Raw genomic sequence first — 22,928 nt, forward strand, 5'->3', positions numbered from 1 at the left:
AGGTTTCCTGACTATTTCCAGGTGGCCACTGACAACTCTTGACCATTTACTTGGAAATAGCATGGCTGTCAGACATATCTCCACTAGTAAGAGTTCTGGCCCATGGCTTTTTCTCATGTTCCAGGTGTGGGGGTTTTACTGTCGGGTTATTTGAAGTTTAGTATGCTGACCTTAGAGCAGGCATGTCCAACCTGCGGCCCGAAACTGCAGGCAATGCGGCCCACTTGTCCCTGACAATTTTTTTTTGCTGGAGAGGAAGGAAGTCGGGTCGGGGGCATGGCCACAGCAACTTCCAACTAACGGTAGGCAGAGGTGGAGGGGAGGGGGGGGGGGCGAACATGTGCAGTGTTTCTGACTTCTACCACCATGACCACTTCAAATCACTGAAGTGGTCATGGTGATTAGAGTGTTCCTTTATTATCTCTCAGAAGAAGTAAGCCTCTGTATACTGATTCCATTTCATTTGATCATCCTCTAGTTGTGTTAAATCAGTGCAGGGGGCGCGGGAAGGGCGCGGCGGCATTTTATTACTTATATACTTTAACCATAGTATATATTTTATATGCGGCCCGAGAAAATTTCTCTACACTCAATGTGGCCCAGAGAAGCCAAAAGGCTGGACACCCATGCCTTAGAGCATAAGCACTTGTTGCGTAGCATGGGTTTTTATTGCAGTTAAAAATTTCTGGACATAGAAAAATGAGCAGCAGTCCATATCTCTTAGATTGTAAGCTCTAACGAGCAGGGCCCTCTGATTCCTTCTTTATTAAAGTGTATTGTATTTGTACTGTCTTCCCTCAAGTTGTAAAGCGCTGCGTAAACTGTTGGCGCTATATAAATCCTATATAATAATAATAATATCCATAGGACCTTACCACTCTCTAAGCTTCCCCTTATGCTGAAGGGTATGCAAGCTGTTCCAGTGATTCCAGGCATGCAGACTTCTTATACAAGTGTAACAGCCTGAGTGCATGGTATACTAGGCGGGTATTTTTTATTATATTTTATTGTGATTGGTCACATTATAACTATGGCAAATGTAGAAGTTCCTGCAAATGATTATAAATATGCCCTAGATAAGGTCAAAGCGTCCTTTTCTATCCGGTATCCTTTACCATAATCTTCAGCATTTAATAAACAGCCTGCAGAGGTCCAAGTAACATGACTTTTCCTATGCATACATATTGGCAGACGTAAGTGCTGAAAAGCTGTCACAAGGGCCCTGCACAGATCACTACTCATTTACAAGTATAATCAGCATTGATTGCAGCTGTGAATAATAAGCTCAACTAGAATAATATTTCTGACAAGGGAGTAAAGACTTTACTTCCAAAACAATATTTATGGATCAAAAATCACCTTTTGATGTAGTCTTCCAAACTAAAGGAATAAATACTGTATGTTCAGTTTATCAAAAATATATATAAAAAAAAATGAAGCTGGCAATAAATGCAATTTTAATATAACAACCCTTTCTTTAAAGAGCTTTTACTTTATATAGGGCCCCAATACTTTAGAAATGGACCTGAATTTAAAAAGTGAAGATTTGCTATGATAACATGTAATAATGTTAGTTTTACCTAAGCAGTACCCTGAAAATTGAACTTTTTTCTTGAATTCTTCCTGTAAACAGTAGTGTGTTTCCTGTACTTTGGAACTCCTGTTCCTAAAACTTCATAGCTGTATATCTGCAGTGTGAGATCTGAGACACTGCAGCCTCTGTATGAATGCAAAATGGAAGAACTGAAACAGCACCATCTAAGTGTAGAGTAAAAAAAGAAACAATTTTATTTCCACAAGTAAGCAACTCAAAGAAACAGCAAGGAGAGCGCTCATCTAGATACAAGCACCACTCTTTGGTTCCAGTCCGATCCCGCTTACTGAAGATCCCTGGAATGCTGTCCCCGTGGCTCCCAGCACTTTCTGGTTGGCTTGGGTCCACTGGGCTGGCAAATATGTTGTCACAATAGAAAATTGTGGGCGTGGCACACGTTCGGAGCATGCATGCTCCTTGATCGGGCCATGGCGCAGTTTCCTTTCTTGCATTTTGTATTCATACCGAGTACCTTCTAGCTCTTGATCAGTCGAGCTTTGTGAACTTTTGGATTAAGTGATTCATTTTAGGGCTCATCGTCACACCTGTCTTTATTCATTGTATACCTGGGTGGCTCCATCTCAGTGCACACAAACACCCTATTTGTTTACTGCTGCCTCTGACTGCTAGTCTCCTGAGATTTGGAGTGAGATTTGGTGATGTCATTACTGTGCTGCGCACTTTTCTCCTTGCTGGAGGCTCTGACACAAGAAGCCAAAGCCCTACCTTTACCAAGATGTTTGCCGCCACACAGAAATACAGTGAAGAACAAGGCATGGTAAGTCTGTGATGGGGGAAAAGATCAGCTGCAGGGAGACCACAGACACTGGTGGGTAGTCCTTTGTCCTCTGCCTGCCCTTTTGTTCAAACCTTCCATTTGCTCTGTAGGTATTTTAAACATAAGCTGCGGATGCAGAATACATTTATCCTCTGATCTGCCGAACGCTGCTATTGTCTAGCAGCACATTACTGCCTACTTAAAGTGGAGTTCCAGCCTAAAGTGAGGGAAAAAAGAATTTGATCCCCTGAAAATATTGTTCGTTTGCCCATTCACAAAGAAATGATCAGTCTATAATTTTAATGGTAGGTTTATTTTAACAGTGGGAGACAAAATAACAAAAATATCCAGAAAAACGCATTTTAAAAAGTTATAAATTGATTTGCATTTTATCCACCTCCTTCCCAAGCCTATTCTGACACTTCGCTCCTACATGTAAAAATTTACTTTTGCTATTTCTTTTATACAATTTTTTTTTTCCTTTTTTTTTTTTGTACAAGCTTTATTGCTATCACAAGGGGTGAACAACATTCCTTGTGACAGCATGGGCCGTCACAGGTCCTCTTGATCTATTAGACCCCAAATCTCTCCTCTGGCCATCCATGCAGCCGATCAGACCGAAATCAGTCCGATCGGCTGCTTCTCTGGCCGCTAGTGGCCAGATAAACAAAGGGGTGGAACCGGACGTGACGAATACTCATAGCTCCCAGTTTCCAGGGTTACAGAGAGAGGGGAACGATGTCAGTTCCTCCATCTCTGTACCTGGCAGCCATCGCCGCTGGCCTCCTTGATGGGACTGGAGAGCCTGGGAGAGGCGAAGGTGGGTAGGTGGGTGGGTGGGTGGGACCCCCTTCCGCCACCCGCAGAAGGGATCGAGTGGCTAATTAGCCACTCAGGTCACTTCTGCCTGAATCAGAATTGCCGGCTGCAAACAGTGATACCAGAATGATGCCTGTAGCTGCAAGCATCATCCCGGTATAACCACTGAAACCCAAGGACGTACAGGTAAGTCCTTGGGTGGAAAGTGGTTAAAGAGTGAAATACGTTTTTGATCCCCTAATAGTCAGCAAGATTTCTGGCTCCCAGGTGTCTTCTATACAGGTAACGAGCTGAGATTAGGAGCACTCTCTTAAAGGGAGTGCTCCTAACCTCAGCTTGTTACCTATATCAAAGACCACCTGTCCACGGAAACAATCAATCAATTAATCATATTCCTATTTCTTCACCATGGCCAAGACCATAGAGCTGTCCAAGGATGTCAAGGACAGGATTGTAGACCTACACAAGGCTGGAATGGGCTACAAGACCATCGCCAAGCGACTTGGTTAAAGGATTACAACAGTTGGTGTGATTATTTGCAAATGGAAGAAACACAAAATAACTCGGTCTCCCTCGGTCTGGAGCTCCATGCAAGATCTCACCTCGTGGAGTTTCAGTGATCATTAGAACGGTGAGGAATCAGCCCAGAACTACACAGGAGAATCTTGTCAATTCCATCTGGGACCATAGGCACCAAGAAGACAATTGGTAGCACACTACACTGTGAAGGACTGAAATCCTGCAGTGCCCACAAGGTCCCCCTGTTCAAGAAAGCACATGTACAGGCCTGTCTGAAGTTTGCCAATGAACATCTGAATGATTTAGAGGAGAACTGGGTGAAAGTGCTGTGGCCAGATGAGACCAAAATTGAGCTCTTTGGCATCAACTCAACTCGCCGTGTTTGGAGAAGGAGGAATGCCGCCTATGACCCCAAGAATGCCATCCTCAACGACAAACATGGAGGTGGAAACATAATGCTTTGGGGGTGTTTTTATGCTAAGGGGACAGGACAACTTCACTGCATCAAAGGGACGATGGAGGGGGGCATGTACTGTCAAATCTTGGATGAGAACCTCCTTCCCTCAACCAGGGCATTGAAAATAGGTCAAAATACATGGCCAAGGCAACAAAGGAGTGGCTCAAGAAGAAGCACATTAAGGTCCTGGAGTGGCCTAGCCAGTCTCCAGATCTTAATCCCATTGAAAATATGTGGAGGAAGCTGAAGGTTCGAGTTACCAAATGTCAGCCTCGAAACCTTAATGACTTGGAGAGGATCTGCAAAGAGAAGCGGGACAAAATTGCTCCTGAGATGTGTGCAAACCTGGTGGCCAACTACAAATAACGTCTGACCTCTGTGAAGGGTTTTGCCATCATGTACTAAGTTGAGTTTTGTGAAGGGGTCAAATATTTATTTCAGTCATTAAAATGCAGATCAGTTTATAACTTTTTTGAAGTGTGTTTTTCTGGATTTTTTTATTGTTGTTCTGTCTCTCACTGTTAAAACAAACCCACCAATAAAATGATAGACTGATCGTTTCTTTGTCGGTGGGCAAACATACAAAATCAGCAGGGGAACAAATTATTTTTTCCCTTACTTTACACTAACTATATTTAAAAAAGTTCCCTCCCCCTCTTGCTACCTTTCCTGCCTAAACTTTGTAAAAAAAAAAGGTGTGTATACTTACCTTGTTTTTTAATTTGTTCCTGCCAAGAGATCCCCTTTGTTAGTGAGCAGGGGCTGCAGGGAAGAACAGAGAGCACTCAGCAACAACTGGGAATTCAAGTAGCTGTGACGTCACTCCCAAGCTGTTGTTGGTGCTCTCCCCTGCAGCTGCTGCTCATTGTCAAAGTGGATCAGGTGACTGGATTGATGCGGACTAAAAATAGGTAACTGAACAAATCTTTTTTCACACAGGCTAGTAGGGCTGCACATGTTCACTTACCTCACGATTCAATTTGATTACGATTATTAGGGCAACGATTCGATACGATTTGATTCCACGATGCATCACGATTACTGCCCAATGCCCATGCCCAGCGCACTGCCCAATGGTTTTCAAAACTTTATCAAAAAATCAAGCAGTCACAAATTAAAGAATCATTTTTATTTTTATTTGCTTTTAAAGGACACTTCCCTGGACCCTGGCATGGCCTGCAAGCCCTGCATAGTGCACTTGCACTGCAAACATATAGGGGGTCTCCTTAGGGATGTGATAAATACATGGCGGTGTATGGAGGTCTCGTCAGGGATATCCGGGATGTGATATATACATAGCGGTGAATGGGGGTCTCCTCAGGGATGTGATATATACATGGCGGTGTATGGGGGTTTCCTCAGGGATGTGATATATACATGGCGGTGTATGGGGGTCTCCTCAGGGATGTGATATATACATGGCGGTGTATGGGGGTCTCCTCAGGGATATCTGGGATGTGATGTATACATAGCGGTGTATGGGGGTCTCTCAGGGATGTGATATATACATGGCGGTGTATGGGGGTCTCCTCAGGGATATCCAGGATGTGATATATACATGGCGGTGTATGGGGGCCTCCTCAGGGATATCCAGAATGTGATATATACATGGCGGTGTATGGGGGTCTCCTCAGGGATATCCAGAATGTGATATATACATGGCGGTGTATGGGGGTCTTCTCAGGGATATCCAGGATGTGATATATACATGGCGGTGTATGGGGGTCTCCTCAGGGATGTGATATATACATGGTGGTGTATGGGGGTCTCCTCAGGGATCTGATATATACATGGTGGTGTATGGGGGTCTCCTCAGGGATGTGATATATACATGGCAGTGTATGGGGGTCTCCTCAGGGATGTGATATATAAATGGCGGTGTATGGGGGTCTCCTCAGGGATATGATATATACATGGTGGTGTATGGAGGACCTTCATACACCACCATGTATATATCCCATCCCTGAGTAGACCCCCATACAGGTCTCCTCAGGGATATCAGGGATGTGATATATATTATATACATGGCATTGGATGGGGGTCTCCTCAGGGATATCCGGGTAGGAAAATCTCCGGTGCTGTGACCATGCCTGATTAGTCCGGCTCCCCCTCTCCCTCAGTGTGCTCCCCCTGTCTGCACCCTCACCTGGCTCTGCCTCTCTCCCAGTTCTCCTCCGGCTCGGACGAGGCCTCATCATCCTCCACCATCACATCTCTGGCTGGGAAGGCCGCCCGAACCCTCCCGGGGCCAGAGTACTGATAGCTCCGCTCTCCTCCTCTCCTCTCCCGCGAGGAGCTCCGTGTTCCACAAGCCCGGCCGCCGCCACTCTCATCAGTAACAACGCCAGTACATACAGGCCGAGCCGCCCCCAGTCCCGGACTTCCATATCTCCGCCAACATGTGCACACAGTGCGACTCCTCACCGAGTCACTCCAGCGCCAGCGCCGCCATGACACTTCTGTACTGGCAGACAACTCCCCCCACCCCCGGAGTACTGACGTCATTAGCTAATCGATTTTGCAGTCACCCCGAATCGATGCAGAATCGCGAAGGGTCGCATCGCGATGCATCGATTCGGCGATTATATTCCGCAGGCCTACACGGTAAGCAGGATATATAGTGCATTTCTATGCATTGTTAGTGTTAGGCTGGAATTCTACTTTAACTTGAAAGGGAAAGCACAGTATCGACTTCCAGGGAATGTACATTTTTTATACATATGGAAGAGACCAGCATGATGTCAATAACCTTTACAATCTTATTTAATGTGTTTTTATAAAGTTTTATTTTTGTAGACAGTTCGATATATTGATTATATAGAAAGAACCTGTTTTCTGGTTTGCAGTGCTGCACAGTGGTTGTACTATATGTTGCTTCTCACAAGTGAAGCCTATGAATCAACCAACTCATTGAAAATGAGTCTGTCTAGGACAGCCTTTCTCAACCTTTTTCCAGAGGAACCCTTGAAATTATTTTCAGGTTTCATGGAACTCCGGCTAAAACCAATTGACTGGTGGTCAGTGGGAAAGATGCCCCTTATATTGGTCACTGGAAAGAATGCCTTTCCTACAGTGGACGCCAGAATGCCACCCTTACAGTCAAAAACATCATTGGTATCAGTCTCTGCCAAGTGGACTGACCCTGGAGCTATGCCATTACCATCAAATGGGAGGTCTCTCACGCACAGCTTGAGGAACCCTGAGCAACCTCTGGAGGAACCCTAGGGTTCCACCAAACCCTGGTTGAGAATGGCTGGTCTAGGAGATATCTTACCCAAACAGTTAGTAAAGTTTATCTAAAGTAAAGAAAAAAAGCAAAAAACATATTTCTTTTTATCATTTAACATCTTATTTTGAATGAAGTGGTGAGGGGTTAGAACCTCTGTCAGGGTTTTCAGGTAGCCAATGTCTCTGCTGAGGAGATAATAAATGTGACAGGTTTTACCCATTCTATAAAATAAAAAAATAAAGTTTGATTTTTGAAATACTTTAAAAAATGAAAAGGTGAATGAATTTGCAACACCCTTCTTACCCCTCATATGCCTGCTGCATGTACCTTATACGCCCTCCATCTCAAACACTGTAAAACACAATTACACATAATGTGAGGCATGATGAGATCAATGGAAAGCACTAATTTGTCAGTGACCACACTGGATCTTTTTGAGGTTCCTTTCTTCCAGGACGGCATCCCAGAACAAAGCAGAGTTTCTCATTGGCCAGGGCAGTCAGGTGGACAGTGAGTGCTGGTCATTGCTCGCGGGGATGACTAAGTGAGGGGGAATAGCCGTTTGCATCGAGTATGTTATTTGGAAAAAAAAAAAAGATGATGGTGAATAATTCATTAAATAAATTATATTGTTTATTTTCATTTTAGTTATTCCTTTTAATGGTTATTTTGTTGCTCAGCATGCCTATTACAATGTAGTTTGCTTTACTTTAATGGCTGTTTATGATGTTAATTTAAGCAGTTGTAATAAGTCTGGCATTTTCTATTTCAGTTCAGGGAGAAGACTGACCAAGATTATTATACCCTGGATGACATGTTTGTCTCCAAAGCAGCAAAGAAGGAACATTCTAGTGAGGAGGAGGAGAGGGAAAGACAACAGGCGATATATGAGCATCGCAGGCTGGCTGCTAGGATGGAGAAATGCCCGTTCTGTTTTGACAATGCTGAGCTTCCAAAACATCTTATCATTGCTATTGGTGTCAAGGTATGTTGCAGCAACCCATTCATCTTACAAGACAACTCCAGTTCTAATCTCATGCCTGTGCTTTTTAAAATCACATTGAAGTGGAATTTTGAGAGCCATCAAATATGACCTATGACACAGTTTGTTTGTGGCATTTTCGAAGTACCCCGTAACAGTAGTTTTATTACCTGTTGATCCTGCCAGTAGATCCATTATTTTTCCACTTCTGTAACAAGCCAAGCTGTCCAGCAAACATTTCTGTTACAGGGTTTTGGACAAACCATGCAACACTGACAGATGTGCTTATAACATTCATCTTTTCTTTATGTGTTAAGCCTCTATTACAAAATAAAAAACTGTTGATTTTAAATGCTTAAAGAGGAAGAAAAACCCTCCTCTACAACTTGTACCTATAGGTAAGCCTATGATAAGGCTTACCTATAGGTACTGTAAATATCTCCTAAACATGTACCGTTTAGGAGATATTTACCTTACATGCCGCCAGTGACGTCACTGGCGCATGCGCTCTGAAGGAAGAGTCCCGTGCCGTGACTGTTGGCTCCCGCGCGCTCCGGATGCCGCGATCCTGGAAGACGGGCGACTGGACATGTCGCCCGTCATAGAGGTGAGTGAGCGGCACGGCGGGGGCTCGTTCTAAGGTAAGTAATGCATACTAGCTCATTATGTCTTTCTCTTGCAGGGTGTAAAAAAAACCAAAAAAAAAAACAAACGAGTTTACAACCTCTTTAAAGGCTAAGTTCACTCTAAAATGGGTGTAACATTCAACTTTTTGAAGAGCGAGGGCCACTTAAGTGATTTGGTAACTGGTCGTGGGCCACAATGAAATTAAATGGTTTAGAATTTTGAATTTGTTTTGAATAGCATAATGAAGATTTTCCTCCTGCAGCTGCTGAATGCCAGGATTTTAGCGGTTGCAGGAGGAAAATGGAGAGGATTGTTTCCTGTGTATGCCACCCCTCCTATCCAAGTGTAAAACAGAATGTGACAGGGAGGCTGCACAGGCCCCTGAAGCATGAGTCAGGGTTGCCTTTGCAAACCCTGACGCTACACCAGTGGTTGGGGGTGTGTGGTAAAACAATGGGGGTTCACAGTCCCCAATCCTCCAATTGTAAACGTGCCCTTACTGTCCTGAGACCCCTGTTAGGCTGCTTTTACACTAATGTGCTGTGGTTTACCCTCACCTGCGGGTTAGCTGTTCTTTACGCTAGACTTCTATTATATCTTGCGGGCGTGGTGCATTCAAGAGTTTTGATGCACTTTCAGAAGTCGCACCAAACCCACAGGATATAATAGAGGTATATGGCTCACAGCAGCTAACCCATGCTATCTCAGTATGGAAGCAGCCTAATGGTTGTTAACCCTTTTATAGGTGTCAATATGCCGTTTGAAAAGCAGCGGTGTATGTTTTGTTTAATACACTGACCTTCTTTTCCTCTTCCAGCTTCTACTGGCCTCGCCTTCTGTCTCCAGGCTTCTAGGAAGGTCCCAGGTGAAGTGCACTTGGTATCACTCAGCCTGGAACAAGAGACGGCGCTGTCGAGGAAGCATCAGCTTACGTGGCTCCTGCTTCTTCTGCGGCCGCCTGCTTTCTCCACTGCCAGCTTAATGCACTCTGATGTTCTGGGATGGCAGGTCGACAAGCCAACCTCACAATTAACGGGTTGCCAACCCTTGGCTTGCGCTTCCCTGGTTTGAGGCTAAGGACCACAGGTTAACCACCCCTGGTGTAACATGTTGCAAAAGATGGAGTTCAACTTTAAAAAGTGTTAGCTGGAGTTGGGCTTTAATGTGTGCCTCTTACATTTACCCCTACATTTCCCTCTAAGCATTCTGTAGTAGAGTGACGGCATTAACAGAAACAGCTTTTTTAACCTCTTGCCTCTCATGTGATGCATATGTGTGGTAGGAGAGAGGGTGGGCTTTAACCAGTTCTGGACCGGTTCTGGACCCTCGTGCGACACTGTACCAAAATAAAATTGATGTCCTTTTTTCATACAAATAGAACTTTCTTTTAGTGATATTTGATCACCTGTGCGATTTTTATATTTTGTGCTATAAACAAAAAAAGAGCGACAATTCTGAAAAAAGAAAAAACAATATTTTTCACTTTCTGCTATATAACATTCCCAAAAAAAAAAAAATTAAAAACTAAAGTCTACAAACCTAGTCTACAAACTAGAGGAAAGATTTGTGTAATTTTTATTTATTTATTTATTTTTACTAGTAATGATCTGTGATTTTTAGCGGGACAGATCAGACCCCTAACTGACATTTTTGACACTTTGGGGGGGGGACCAGTGACATTACTACAGTAATCAGTGCTAAAAATATGCACGGTTACTGTAATGATACTGGCAGGGAAGGGGTTAACCTAGTGGGTGATCAAAGGGTTAAATGTAAGCCTAGGGGAATGTTTATTATCTGTGTGGGGAGGGGCTTGTCAAATGATCATAGAGACCTGTGACCAGATATAGAAGGATCAATGGCGCTCTGTGTTTGCAACAGCCGACCGTTCTTCTCTCTCAGCGGGGAGCCAGCTGCAATCGTTGCTGCCAGCCCCTCTGCATTGGTATCCCTGCTGCCTAGTGGGAGCAGGAGCGCGCCACCATCGGTGCGCCTTCTCCCCCACAGCACCAAGCGCGCAGCTGACGTAGTCCTTCGTCGGTTCGCGCAGGAGGGGCAGCAGGGGCTGCCTGCCGCAGTAAAAATTGCGGCCGGCGGTCCGGAACTGTTTGATGCAAACATACTAGAAGAATGCGTCTATAGACACGCTCACTGTGCACGCTCCCAGCACAGTGACAGAGCTGTCAAAGAAGCTCTCTGTTTCCAGCAAGACTGGGTCCTGATCATGTGACCACTGTGACAGCCAGTCACAGTGCAATAGAATAAGATGCTCAAATGGAATCAGCTTATACATGTATATAACCCATCAGATGCTAAAGGGGAGTGCCCGCACTAAAACCCTACCACTAAAAGTTCTGATCGAACTCTTGGCACACTGCTATACCCCCCTTTTAGCAAACTTTTCATAAAAACAGGGATTTTTAGTTCCCATATATTGCAATACATGTTTAGGCTGCCCAACTGCATCAAAGTAAGACAGCCCATACATGATTTCGATTTTCCTTTTTTTTTTTTTTAACTAGCAGGTGTCATGAAAAAACTGACCCAATTCCTCCATCCACACATTCAAGATGGATGGGAGAATTCTCCCGCTGAGCTATTGTATTCTGACAGTGGGGAAGCTTCACCGCCGCCAGAATGCATTGATCAGGGAGCAGGAAAAAACCTGACCGGTCGGTTGTGCAGAAGTCGAGCGGTAGATCAATTTGTGTACAACCACAATGCCCATACAAGTATCAAAATTCGACAGGTCCCTGCTGAATCGGCTGAAATTTGACCAGCTTATTCCTTTCGGGCCAGTCTCTACTATACTGTGCAAAATACGAAATGTTTCCTTGTTTATAGCATATTATCGAGTCCTTCTCCAGACACCACAATTTAAATACAAAAAGATTTTTGTACTTTTGTACTATACTAGGCATAGCAATATCCTTTCTTACGTGCATGCTGAGCAAAGATATTTATATTTACTATATAATATATATATATATATATATGTGTATATGTATACGTTTATATTTGAGCAAAGGTATATCTTATTTTTGTTGCATACTGCAGGTCAGTGACCAGACCTAAACCTGTAGATCTCCTATAACTTGTGTCTATTCACCCCATATTGGTACTATATCCACTGAAGTATGCCATAAGCAAATCTAAGTATTTTGCAGAGTAGGGACTTGTCAGAGAGGGATTCATTTAACCACTTCCCACCAGCCCTATAGGCAGATGACGGCAGGAAGGTGGTTACATTATCCTGACCGGACGTCATGTGACGGCAGCAGAATAATGTGCTCTGCGCGCCCCCTGGCACTCTGACACACCGCATCTCCAATCTCAGTAAAGAGCCTACTGACGTAAATAGGAAGTGCCGTTGATCGGCTTTCCTCAGTTCGTGCCTGACAGGCACGAGTAGAGGAGAGCCGATCTGCTGCTCTCCTGATGGGTGTGTGGGGGGGGGGGGTCCGCACTGGTAATCGGAGCATTGATTACTAGTGCAGACCCTTGGGAGGGGGGGGGTGCCACTAGAACCACCGGGTTGCCCACCCATGACCCCAGGGATGCCCACCATGGCCACCAAGGATGGCAATCAGGGCTCAGGGAGCCCGCCAGTGCCCTCCCCATCAGTGCTGCCCACCAGTGCCCATCATTGCCAGCTATCAGTGCCACTCACCAGTGCCCATTATTGCCCACCAGTGCTGCCTATCAGTGCCGCCTTTCAGTGCCCATTAGTGCTGCCTATCATTGCACCAATATCGCCAATGCTGCCTATCAGTGCCCAACAGTGCTGCATATCAGTGCTGCCTATCAGTGCCGCATATTAGTGCCACCCAATCAGTGCCTCCTCATAAGTGTCTGTCAGTGCAGCCTCATCAGTGCTCATCAGTGCAGGAAAAAACGTATTTATTTACAAAATTTTATAACATAAACAAGAAAACTTTTTTTCTCTTACGTCCTCCGACAGTCGCCGCCACTTCATAATCTTCACTAATGGGGTAATTGACCTTTGCTCCGCAGGAGTAGCTAGGCAACAATATTTGTTAATATCAAAGCTTTTAGCATATCACACCCCTAGGGGGTGGTCCCCTCAGTCAATACCTCCCTGCTTCCTGCATTCTCAACTCAGTTTCTAATGCCTAGCTTAGGAGTAGCTGGCTGATCCTGTGCTGGGTCTTTCAGTCTCAGCCTTCTATCCTCTTTTTGATTTTATTTTGAGTACTTTTCTCTTTCTTTTACTTAGCTGTTCTTTTTCTCAGCATTAGTTTAGTTTCTTCAGATGAAGATGATCATGCGGAGCTGGCTCTCGGACTGGCCGCCCTGGATCCCAGGGTTCAGGGCCAGGGGCTTCCCAGCCTGCCATCGAGCGTTCAGCTCAGGTTTTCCCTGGCATATTGAACGACCCATCCCTGTTCGCTGCAGGGATGCTGCCTGTGAGGTGGCTACCTCACTGGACGCCATTTGCGGTTTCGCACCGCAGTTCCACTGCGTCCTGGCTGCGACACTCCCTGTCCTCAGTGCAGCGGTTTGGTCGATGGAGAAGGCTCCCCACGCCATCCGGACTGGTAAGTGCAATTCTATGTGGGGACCTGTCTGTTTTGGGTGTCAGTCTGTGACTGTGTGACCCTGCATGTCTGTGTATGTGCTGAGCTCCCTGTCAGATTCCTGTGTGGAATAGCTGCCTTTCTGTGGGTTGCGGGGGGGGGGGGCTCTCCCGCTCTGCTATGTGAGAGTATGGGGCAGACTGGGCTTAGACATGCTGTGCGGCGGCCGCTACTGCGGCCCGCCATTTTTTTGCGGCAAATTATGGTGACCGGCCCTGTGTGGTATGGCGCGGTGTTTTGGCGCCAAACGCCGCCATTTTGGCGGAGATCGATCATACAGCCACACGTCGGCGCCATTTTCTCATTGCCTAAAATGCCTCAGCCGAGCGGCCATGTTTGTGTAGCCTGCATAGGCTTTATAGGGCGGTCAGTCATTGCATCACTTCCTTTGCTCTGGAACAGCGATCGGTGGCAGCAGCCTGTGTGGTCTCTCCAGGTTTTTTACCTTTCCTTTTCCTGTATTTCCTTGCTCAGTGTCCTTATCCCTGTGGGGGTCGGTACATACAGTAGTGTGCGGTGGGCTACGCTCGCCGCGGTCTTAAAGGGGCAGTCCTCCTTTTTTCAATTAGTGCTGGGGCATGGATTCTCAGGATTGCAAGTTTCCTCCCACCTTGGTGGGGGGCCAAGGGGCTGCTGCATCCCCCGAGGGGGCTGATCTGGCTGCTATTGTGGCGAACTTGGCTTCTCAGGTGCAGATGCTAATGGCTGATCGATCCGCAAAATGACCCAGATTGTCTATTTCCTCTGATTCAGAGGGCGATGGGGCTGCTATGGCTGGAGTGCCCTTCTCAGGGTCTCGCTCATCTCTGGACCTTGGGGGGTCTGAGGGGGAGGCTGAGGTAGAAGGGGTTGATAATTCTCCCCCTGGCTCGCCTGAAGAGCTTGCACTCATGGATGAGTTGGTTGCTTCTATCAAGGAAACACTGCGTTTGCAGGATGAACCATGTCCTCCTGTTTTGATGTCCTCTTATGGGACGCAAAGGAAACGCAAAACAGCGCAGGTTTTTCCCTGCCCTGCGGAATATCAGCGTGCTGTTGATGAGCAATGGCGCAATTTAAAGAAGCCCTTTACTGTGCCCAGTAAGTTCAAGCTGCGTTATCCATTTACACCCACCACTGATGAGCGTTGGTGTGTGCCGCCTCAGGTGGATCACGCGGTGGCGGTTTTGAATAAATCTACTGCGATCCCTGCTGAGGATACCCCGGTGATCCGGGATCCTACGGACAGGAGATTGGAGTCTCTTGCCCGTCATGCTTATACGGTTGCTGGTTCTATGCTGAAGCCTATTTTTGCTTCCATTTTGGCGGCCCAGGCTATTGCGGATTGGGCGCAGGTGCTCAGGCGCACCCTGGTGGCTGACTCTGCTCCACCGCCGACATTGGCTATGGTGGATCAAATTCATCAGGGTGTCATGTATTTGTGTGATGCGGACTTGGATTTAGTCCCTTTGGCTGCACGCCTCTCGAGTGTGGCGGTATCGCCTGATATGGCTGAAATGTTGGTCGGTTGACCAATCAACTCGCAAGACTTTAGCTAATTTGCCCTACGCGGGATCTCGCCTTTTTTGGCGAGTCTTTGGATACTCTGATAAAGGGAATTTCCGGGGGTAAGAGCACTCTCTTACCCCAAACTCACAAGAATAAGTTTGTTCGCGGTAAGAAGAATACCTTGTTTAGGCCCTCTCAGGGGTCCTTTCGTGCCTTTCGGTCGCAATATAAGGGCAAGCACTTCAAGGGCCAAGGCTCCCAGAAGAAGCCGTGGGCAGGTAAGCAGAAGTCAGGCCAGTCTGGATCCGCTGCCCATGCCAATTCGGCCTGAAGGAGCGCCCTCACCCGGTTCTGGGGTGGGGGGGACGTTTGCTCGGTTTTCTTCAACCCTGGCTGGCCCGCATTCGGGACAGGTGGGTTCAGGAAATCGTTCGATCTGGATACAAGATCGAGTTTCTCTCTCGGCCGGCGAGCAGATTTTTTCCCTCAAATCTTCAGCTGTCTCCGGAGCGCTTGCAGGATCTGCACCTGGCGGTGCGGGACCTGCGGGCCCAGGGAGTGGTGGTTCCGGTGCCTCATCGGGACAGATTTCGGGGGTTCTATTCCAATCTGTTCACTGTGCCCAGAAAGGAGGGCAAGGTACGTCCGATTTTGGACTTAAAAGCTCTGAACCTCTTTGTGCGGGTTCGCAAGTTCCGCATGGAATCCCTGCGCTCGGTGGTGGCTGCCCTGGTTCCGGGGGAATTCATGGCCTCCATCGACTTGAAGGATGCGTACCTTCACATCCCCATTTTCGAGGGTCACCAGAGGTACCTTCGATTCGCCATTGCGGAGGATCATTACCAATTCGTGGCGTTACCCTTTGGTCTAGCTTCTGCTCCGCGGGTTTTCACCAAGGTGCTTGCGCCGGTCCTGGCTTTACTGAGAGCCCAGGGCATCTCTGTCTTGGGGTATCTGGCCGATATCTTGATTCGATCTGCGACCAGTCAGGGCCTGGTGAACGACCTGTCCATCACGATGCAGACTCTGCAGGAGTTCGGTTGGACGCTAAATTTTCCGAAGTCGACGCTGTGTCCGTCGGTTCGTCTCCCCTACCTGGGGATGATCCTGGACTCTGTTCAAGCGAAGGTCTTCCTGCCGGAAGACAAGCTCCGGACACTTCAGGACGAAGTCAGGTCCCTCAGGGACAATCAGTGCTCGTCCCTCCGGACGGGTGTGAGGTGTCTGGAATTGATAGTCTCGGCTTTCGAGGCGATTCCCTTCGCCCAGTTTCACACGCGGGATCTTCAGGCGCAGATCCTGGCCAAGTGGGACGGGCGTCCGCAATCTCTGGATCTGCGGATTTCGTTGAGCCGCCTCACCCGAAGGGGTCTTTTGTGGTGGCTCCAGTCCCTTTCGTCCTTTGTCGTGGACGGTGATCACCACGGATGCCAGCCTGTTGGGCTGGGGTGGTGTTCTAGGCGTTCTGTCCGCCCAGGACACTTGGTCGGAGGAGGAATCCTCCCTTCCGATCAACGTTCTGGAATTGCGAGCGATAAATCTCTGCCTTCTGCGTTGGACGGACAGGCTTCAGGGCCGTCCGGTTAGGGTGCAGACGGACAATGCCACAGCGGTGGCCTACATCACCTACCAAGGAGGCACCAGGAGTGCCCGAGCGGCTCGGGAAGTAGCCGACATTCTGTCTTGGGCCGAGACGCACGTCCCGGCGATATCTGCAGTTCACATTCCGGGGGTGGAAAACTGGCAGGCGGATTATCTGAGTCGCCAGACCCTGGACCAGGGGGAATGGTCCCTTCACCCGGATGTCTTTCAGATGTTGTGCGCGAAGTGGGGCTCCCCAGATGTGGACCTGTTCGCGTCTCGTCTAAACAACAAGGTGGAAAGGTTCGTGGCAAGGACGCGCGATCCTCGGGCAGACGTCTCAGACGCGTTAGTGGCGCCCTGGCATCAGTATCGTCTGATGTATGCCTTTCCACCGATTCAGCTGCTGTCCAGGCTCCTTCGCAGGTTGGCCTCGGAATCGCACACAGTGATTCTGGTGGCGCCAGACTGGCCTCGCCGGTCTTGGTACGCAGACCTCGTGAATCTGGTGGTCGACGCTCCGTGTCGTCTGCCTCTTCGAGAAGACCTTCTGTCTCAAGGACCGATATTCCATCCTGCTTTACAGTCGCTGGCTTTAACGGCTTGGCTGTTGAAAGCCAGGTCCTGAAGGATAGGGGTCTCTCCCCTGCGGTCATTCCCACTTTGATCAAGGCTAGAAAAGCCTCTTCGGGGAAGATTTACTACCGTACTTGGAATGCGTATTTTGCCTGGTGTGAGTCCAGAGGGTATTCCCCTCGCTCATACTTGGTATCGAGAGTGTTGGCTTTCCTTCAAACGGGCGTGGACCAGCGTTTGGCGTTGGCCACGATTAAGGGTCAGATTTCTGCGCTGGCCGTTCTCTTTCAACGCCCTGTGGCGTCTAATTCTTTGGTTAGCACCTTTGTTCAAGGGGTGCGACACTCGGCCCCTCCTCGGAGGGACCCTTTACCTTCATGGGACTTGAACCTTGTTCTGTCCGTGTTGCAGCATGCTCCCTTTGAAAAGATCAGGGAGATCTCATTGTCTCTGTTGTCCAAGAAGGTTGCTTTTTTGGTGGCGATCACTTCGGCTCGCAGGGTGTCGGAGCTGGCGGCCCTGTCCTGCAGCTCTCCCTACTTGGTGATTCACTTGGATAAGGTGGTCTTACGACCTAACCCTTCTTTTCTTCCGAAGAGGATCTCGGAATTTCACCTCAATGAGGACATTGTCTTGCCTTCGCTTTGCACGAAGCCTAAGCATCCGAAGGAGGTGGCTTTGCATTCCTTGGATGTTGTTCGGGCGATCAGAGTTTACCTGTCACCGACGAAATCCTTTCGCAAGTCGGATTCTCTATTTGTCCTTCCAGAGGGTCCTCGGAAGGGCATGGCGGCGTCGGCTGCGACCATCGCCAAATGGATCATACAGACGATTGTGCAAGCCTATGCTTTGAAGGGGAAGGTTCCTCCTTTCCCTGTGAAGGCGCACTCTACTAGGTCTCTGAGTACGTCTTGGGCCTATCGTCATCAGGCTTCTGTGGCCCAGGTGTGTAAGGCGGCGACTTGGTCGTCCGTTCACACCTTCTCAAAATTTTACAAGGTGGATGTTCAGGCATCGGCAGATGCTTCCTTTGGCCGTAAAGTTCTTAGTGCGGCAGTGCCTTAGGGTCCCTTGTTTGGGTCCTTGGCTGTTGGGGTGTTTTTCCCTTATGTTACTTGTTCTTCCTGGGATGTTGCTCCTGTTGAGCACGTTTTTCCTGTTGCCCAGTTGGTTCTCTTACTTTGGTAAGGTTCTTTTTTATGATGTGGGTACTGCGTTGCTTTAGGCGCGGCTGCGTTTTTTCCCACCCCTCATGTATACACTGCTCCGGGACGTCCCCATTAGTGAAGATTATGAAGTGGCGGCGACTGTCGGAGGACGTAAGAGAAAAAAGAATTTTTGTAAAATCTTACCGTAAAATTCCTTTCTCTGAGTCCTCCGACAGTCGCCGCCCCCGCCCCTCTTTTGGGGTTTGTTTATGTACTCTACTGCTATGCTACTGAAACTGAGTTGAGAATGCAGGAAGCAGGGAGGTATTGACTGAGGGGACCACCCCCTAGGGGTGTGATATGCTAAAAGCTTTGATATTAACAAATCTTGTTGCCTAGCTACTCCTGCGAAGCAAAGGTCAATTACCCCATTAGTGAAGATTATGAAGTGGCGGCGACTGTCGGAGGACTCAGAGAAAGGAATTTTACGGTAAGATTTTACAAAAATTCCGTTTTTTTTTTTTTTCAAACTTTTCGTTTTTTTTTTATTTGTTTAGCAAATAAGAAAAAACCTTGCAGTGATCAAATACCACCAAAAGAAAGCTCTATTTGTGGAAAAAAAATTACATAAATTTGGTTTAGGTACAGTGTTGCATGACCGCGCAATTGTCATTCAAAATGCAACAGCGCTAAAAGCTATAAATTGGCCTGGGCGGGAAGGGGGAAAAGTGCCCGGTATTGAAGTGGTTAACGCAGTTGGACTGCCTCAACATGTGTTGCAATATATGTGAACTAAATAGAAGCAATTATTATTATAAAACATTGTACACTAATTTACACTATTTTAATGTTGCTTTGGGACAATGAGACACCTATCAAATATCTTATTTTAAATATGATCATTACTATAGTGGAAGAATAAAACACAATAGATGGTTTAGAACTTTTAACATTTATTGCACAGACCACAACTGGCCAAAAACAAGTCTAAAAATAAATTATGCTTCTTAAGAACCGTACCAAAAATAAGTAAAAAAAAAAAAAAAAGTAAATAAAAAAATATATAAATACACTCTTTGTTGTGCAAAATAAAAATCTAAAACCGTCGCACAACTTCGCAACTGGTAGACATACTGTAGCCTACTTGAAGTATTTTATAATAATACTGAACAATGTACCAAAAATAAACAATAATAAAAATATATACTCTTTGTAATGCAAATGAAAATTTTTATTACCTGTTTACATATATCAGTTTCATATTTTTAATTTGCACTACAAAGAGTGTATATTTTTATTGTTTACTGGGAAAAAAGACGACTGTTGTAATCCCCTCTGCCTCTATTGAAATCACTGTCATTATTTGCCACATAAATCCAACTTTAGCTCCTAAACATTCATTCATTCATTCATCAATCAATCGATACACTCCTTCCTAACACTCATCCATCCATCCATGCATTCATTCATCCATCCATTCATCCACCATAGCAGCCTTCCATTCTCCCCATCCATCCAAGCTTTCCATCCTAAGTATTAAACCAGTGGTTGTATCTCAAAACCAGAAGCTTCTCAAACTTCTGGTCAGAGAGCCTTTTCCTCTTTGGAGTGATGACAAGTTTCCCCAGACTAAAGAGTCTCTATACTGGGGCGTGGGGTGGAGTGGCTGCATTATATGTGAGTGAAATTTTCTTTATCAGTGCAAATCCATTTAGAGAGTCTATCTCTTGTGCTCCTGATTTGAAATAATCTGTGACTTGACTTTCAGCCGTAGAAGAGGTGTCATCCTCTTCCTCAAAGGAAAATAACTCATCCTCTATGGCTGAGTCTCTGCTAAGGCGGCGTGTTGATGTGCTGGTAGTGGTATCTGCTTGCTGGTCTTGGTCTAGGACAAGTTTCCAGCACTCTGCCAGCAGACTTGCCTTGGCCTTGTCCTTCCTGGCCTGTGTCCGAAGCCAACGTAGTTTGAACTTGGGCAGGGTCACAGCAACCAAGACAGCATCCTCGCTTTCCAGCACCTCTGCAAATCTTGTTTTGATTGCCTGAAATGATAATAATGCAAAGAACATATTTTATTTATTTTATTTCAGGTACTTATATAGCGCCGTCAATTTATGTAGCTCTTTACATATACAGTATCTCACAATAGTGAGTACACCCCGTACATTTTTGTAAATATTTTATTATATCTTTTCATGTGACAACACTGAAGAAATGAAACTTTGCTACAATGTGATGTAGTCAATGTACATCTTGTATAACAGTGTAAATTTGCGGTTACCTCAAAATAACTCAACACACAGCCATTAATGTCTACACTGCTGGCAACAAAAGTGAGTATACCCTTAAGTGAAAATGTCCAAATTGGGCCAAATTAGCCATTTTCCCTCCCTGGTGTCATGTGAGTCGTTAGTGTTACAAGGTCTCAGGTGTGAATGGGGTGCAGGTGTGTTAAATTTAGTGTTGTCACTCTCACTCTCTCATACTGAAACACTGGAAGTTCAACATGGCACCTCATGGCAAAGAACGCTCTGAGGATCTGAAATAAAGAATTGTTGCTATACATAAAGATGGCCTAGGCCAGTGATGGCGAACCTTGGCACCCCAGATGTTTTGGAATTACATTTCCCATAATGCTTATGCACTCTGCAGTGTAGTTAAGCATCATGGGAAATATAGTTCCAAAACATCTGGGGTGCAAAGATTCGCCATCACTGGCCTAGGCTATAAGAAGATTGCCAAGACCCTAAAACTGAGCTGCAGCACGGTGGCCAAGACCATTTAGCAGTTTAACAGAACAGGTTCCATACAGAACAGGTTCCACTCAGAACTGGCCTTGCCATGGTCGACCAAAGAAGTTGAGTGCACATGCTCAGCGTCATATCCAAAGGTTGTCTTTGGGAAATAGACGTATGAGTGCTGCCAGCATTGCTGCAGAGGTTGAAGGGTGGTGGGTCAGCCTGTCAGTGCTCAGACCATACGCCGGCGCTGCACACTGCATCAAATTGGTCTTCATGGCTGTCATCCCAGAAGGAAGCCTTTTCTAACATTTATTCATACGCATACTAGGGCCAATTTAGACAGGAGCCAATTAACCTACCATCATGTCTTTGGAGTGTGGGGGGAAATAAATAAGATGCAATTCTTGGGTGACTGGTTAAAGATATGTAAAGAAATTAAAGTTCTTACCGTGACGACTGCCTCTGGAAGGTCAACTAGGATTTGCAGGCCACTCTTCAGTTCCAAGGTCTTGAAAATCAATGTCTCCAGTGTGGGTAGGAGTGTACCATGAAAACAGTTGTCTTCTCCCTGAAGAATGTCTAAGGCTACTGTAAGTGGCCTCATGACAGTACAGTACTCCCTGATGAACTGATCTCATTCTGTGATGGCTGTCATCCCAAACTTGGACGAGATGTTGTTCAGCTCACCCCTAGGAATCTCACAGATTCGAGCCAGGGCATCATAAAATGAATTCCATCTTATACTGCAAGGGACCATCAGCTTCTTTGCAATGATGTCATCCACGGTCTCTGCCACCCCTGTTGAACGACTAGCCATGTTCCATAAGCCTGTAAATTTTCTGGTAGCGCTTCTGTATATCACTTTTGTTTGTGGTTTTGACAGTAACCACTTTTCAACATCAGTACATGAAACAAGGTTTAAAGTGTGCGCAGCACACCTCTGATGTGGCGGCAAAGTGATCACAATTTCACCACCATCATCATCACCACCGTTTTTGCAATACATCATTAATGTTCGTAAAAGTCACCTGATCCTCATCATCATCCTCAGTGTCCTCCTCCTCGACTGGCTGCTGGTATCTTTTAAAGGTCTTGATGAAATTGGAGCCATTATCCGTGACAGTTGATGTAATTTTATGGGATTTGCCATAGGATGAGTGAATATTGTCAAGCTCAATTGCAATAATGTCATTAATAAGACGACCCTTGAATCTTCTGCATGCTAGTGCTGCTTTCCCCCGCTTCTTGCTGTTTGGATTTATCCAATGCGCAGTTACGCCAAGATAGCTTTTATTATGTGCCTCCCAAATATTGGCTGTTGAAGAAAAATATTCTACATATTCAAAGGTCTTTTTGAGTTCGGCATTCATTCTGGCATACTATGTACTTCGAAAAAGTATTTTTGCAGGCGGGCCTACCCCATCTCGTGGTTATTTTCGCAATGATTGCCCAGAAAGAATCCGACTCAACTGTCGGCAACGGCAGCATCTCCTCAACTATGTATCTGGAAATTATTTTGTTTTATTATGAGTTATAAGAGTTTGCGGTGGTGAAAAATAACGTTTCAGTTGCTTTGATGTTATGGTTCCATCTCCTCCTTAGATAGCGGAGCTCACGTTTTAGCTGCGTTCTTGGCCACTAGTTTTGTGGCGGCATGTGACGATGTGAGGTGCTTCATTAGATTTGAATTACTTGCCACTGACATGGAGAGACTCTTATTTCTCTGTCGCTCATTGACAGACGTAGTCCTCGTTGATTCAACACAACTCGGGTTATGCTGCCCTCTACAGG

The 22,928-nt window shown here is 46.2% G+C and overlaps 2 protein-coding genes across 2 annotated transcripts in view; one reads left to right on the top strand and one right to left on the bottom strand.

Moving 5' to 3' along the window:
- Window positions 1-22,928, top strand: part of CWF19L2 (CWF19 like cell cycle control factor 2) — a 410,652-nt gene that overhangs the window by 293,649 nt on the left and 94,075 nt on the right. Inside the window, exon 13 of the mRNA XM_082245347.1 lies at window positions 8,169-8,381. Coding sequence (XP_082101473.1) covers window positions 8,169-8,381 — 213 coding nt within the window. The remainder of the gene's footprint in view (window positions 1-8,168; window positions 8,382-22,928) is intronic.
- LOC309545926 (uncharacterized protein) lies at window positions 20,037-21,847 on the bottom strand (the record flags this gene model as incomplete). The annotated part of the gene is made up of 2 exons (XM_082245352.1): window positions 21,586-21,847; window positions 20,037-20,438 (listed from the first exon to the last, which is right to left on the bottom strand). Exons 1-2 carry the CDS (start codon window positions 21,739-21,741, stop codon window positions 20,037-20,039), a joined length of 558 nt encoding a protein of 185 aa, XP_082101478.1. The 5' UTR covers window positions 21,742-21,847.

The sequence above is a fragment of the Pelophylax lessonae genome, assembly GCF_965119305.1.
Source record: "Pelophylax lessonae genome assembly, chromosome: 2".
NCBI classification, from domain to species: Eukaryota; Metazoa; Chordata; class Amphibia; order Anura; family Ranidae; genus Pelophylax; species Pelophylax lessonae.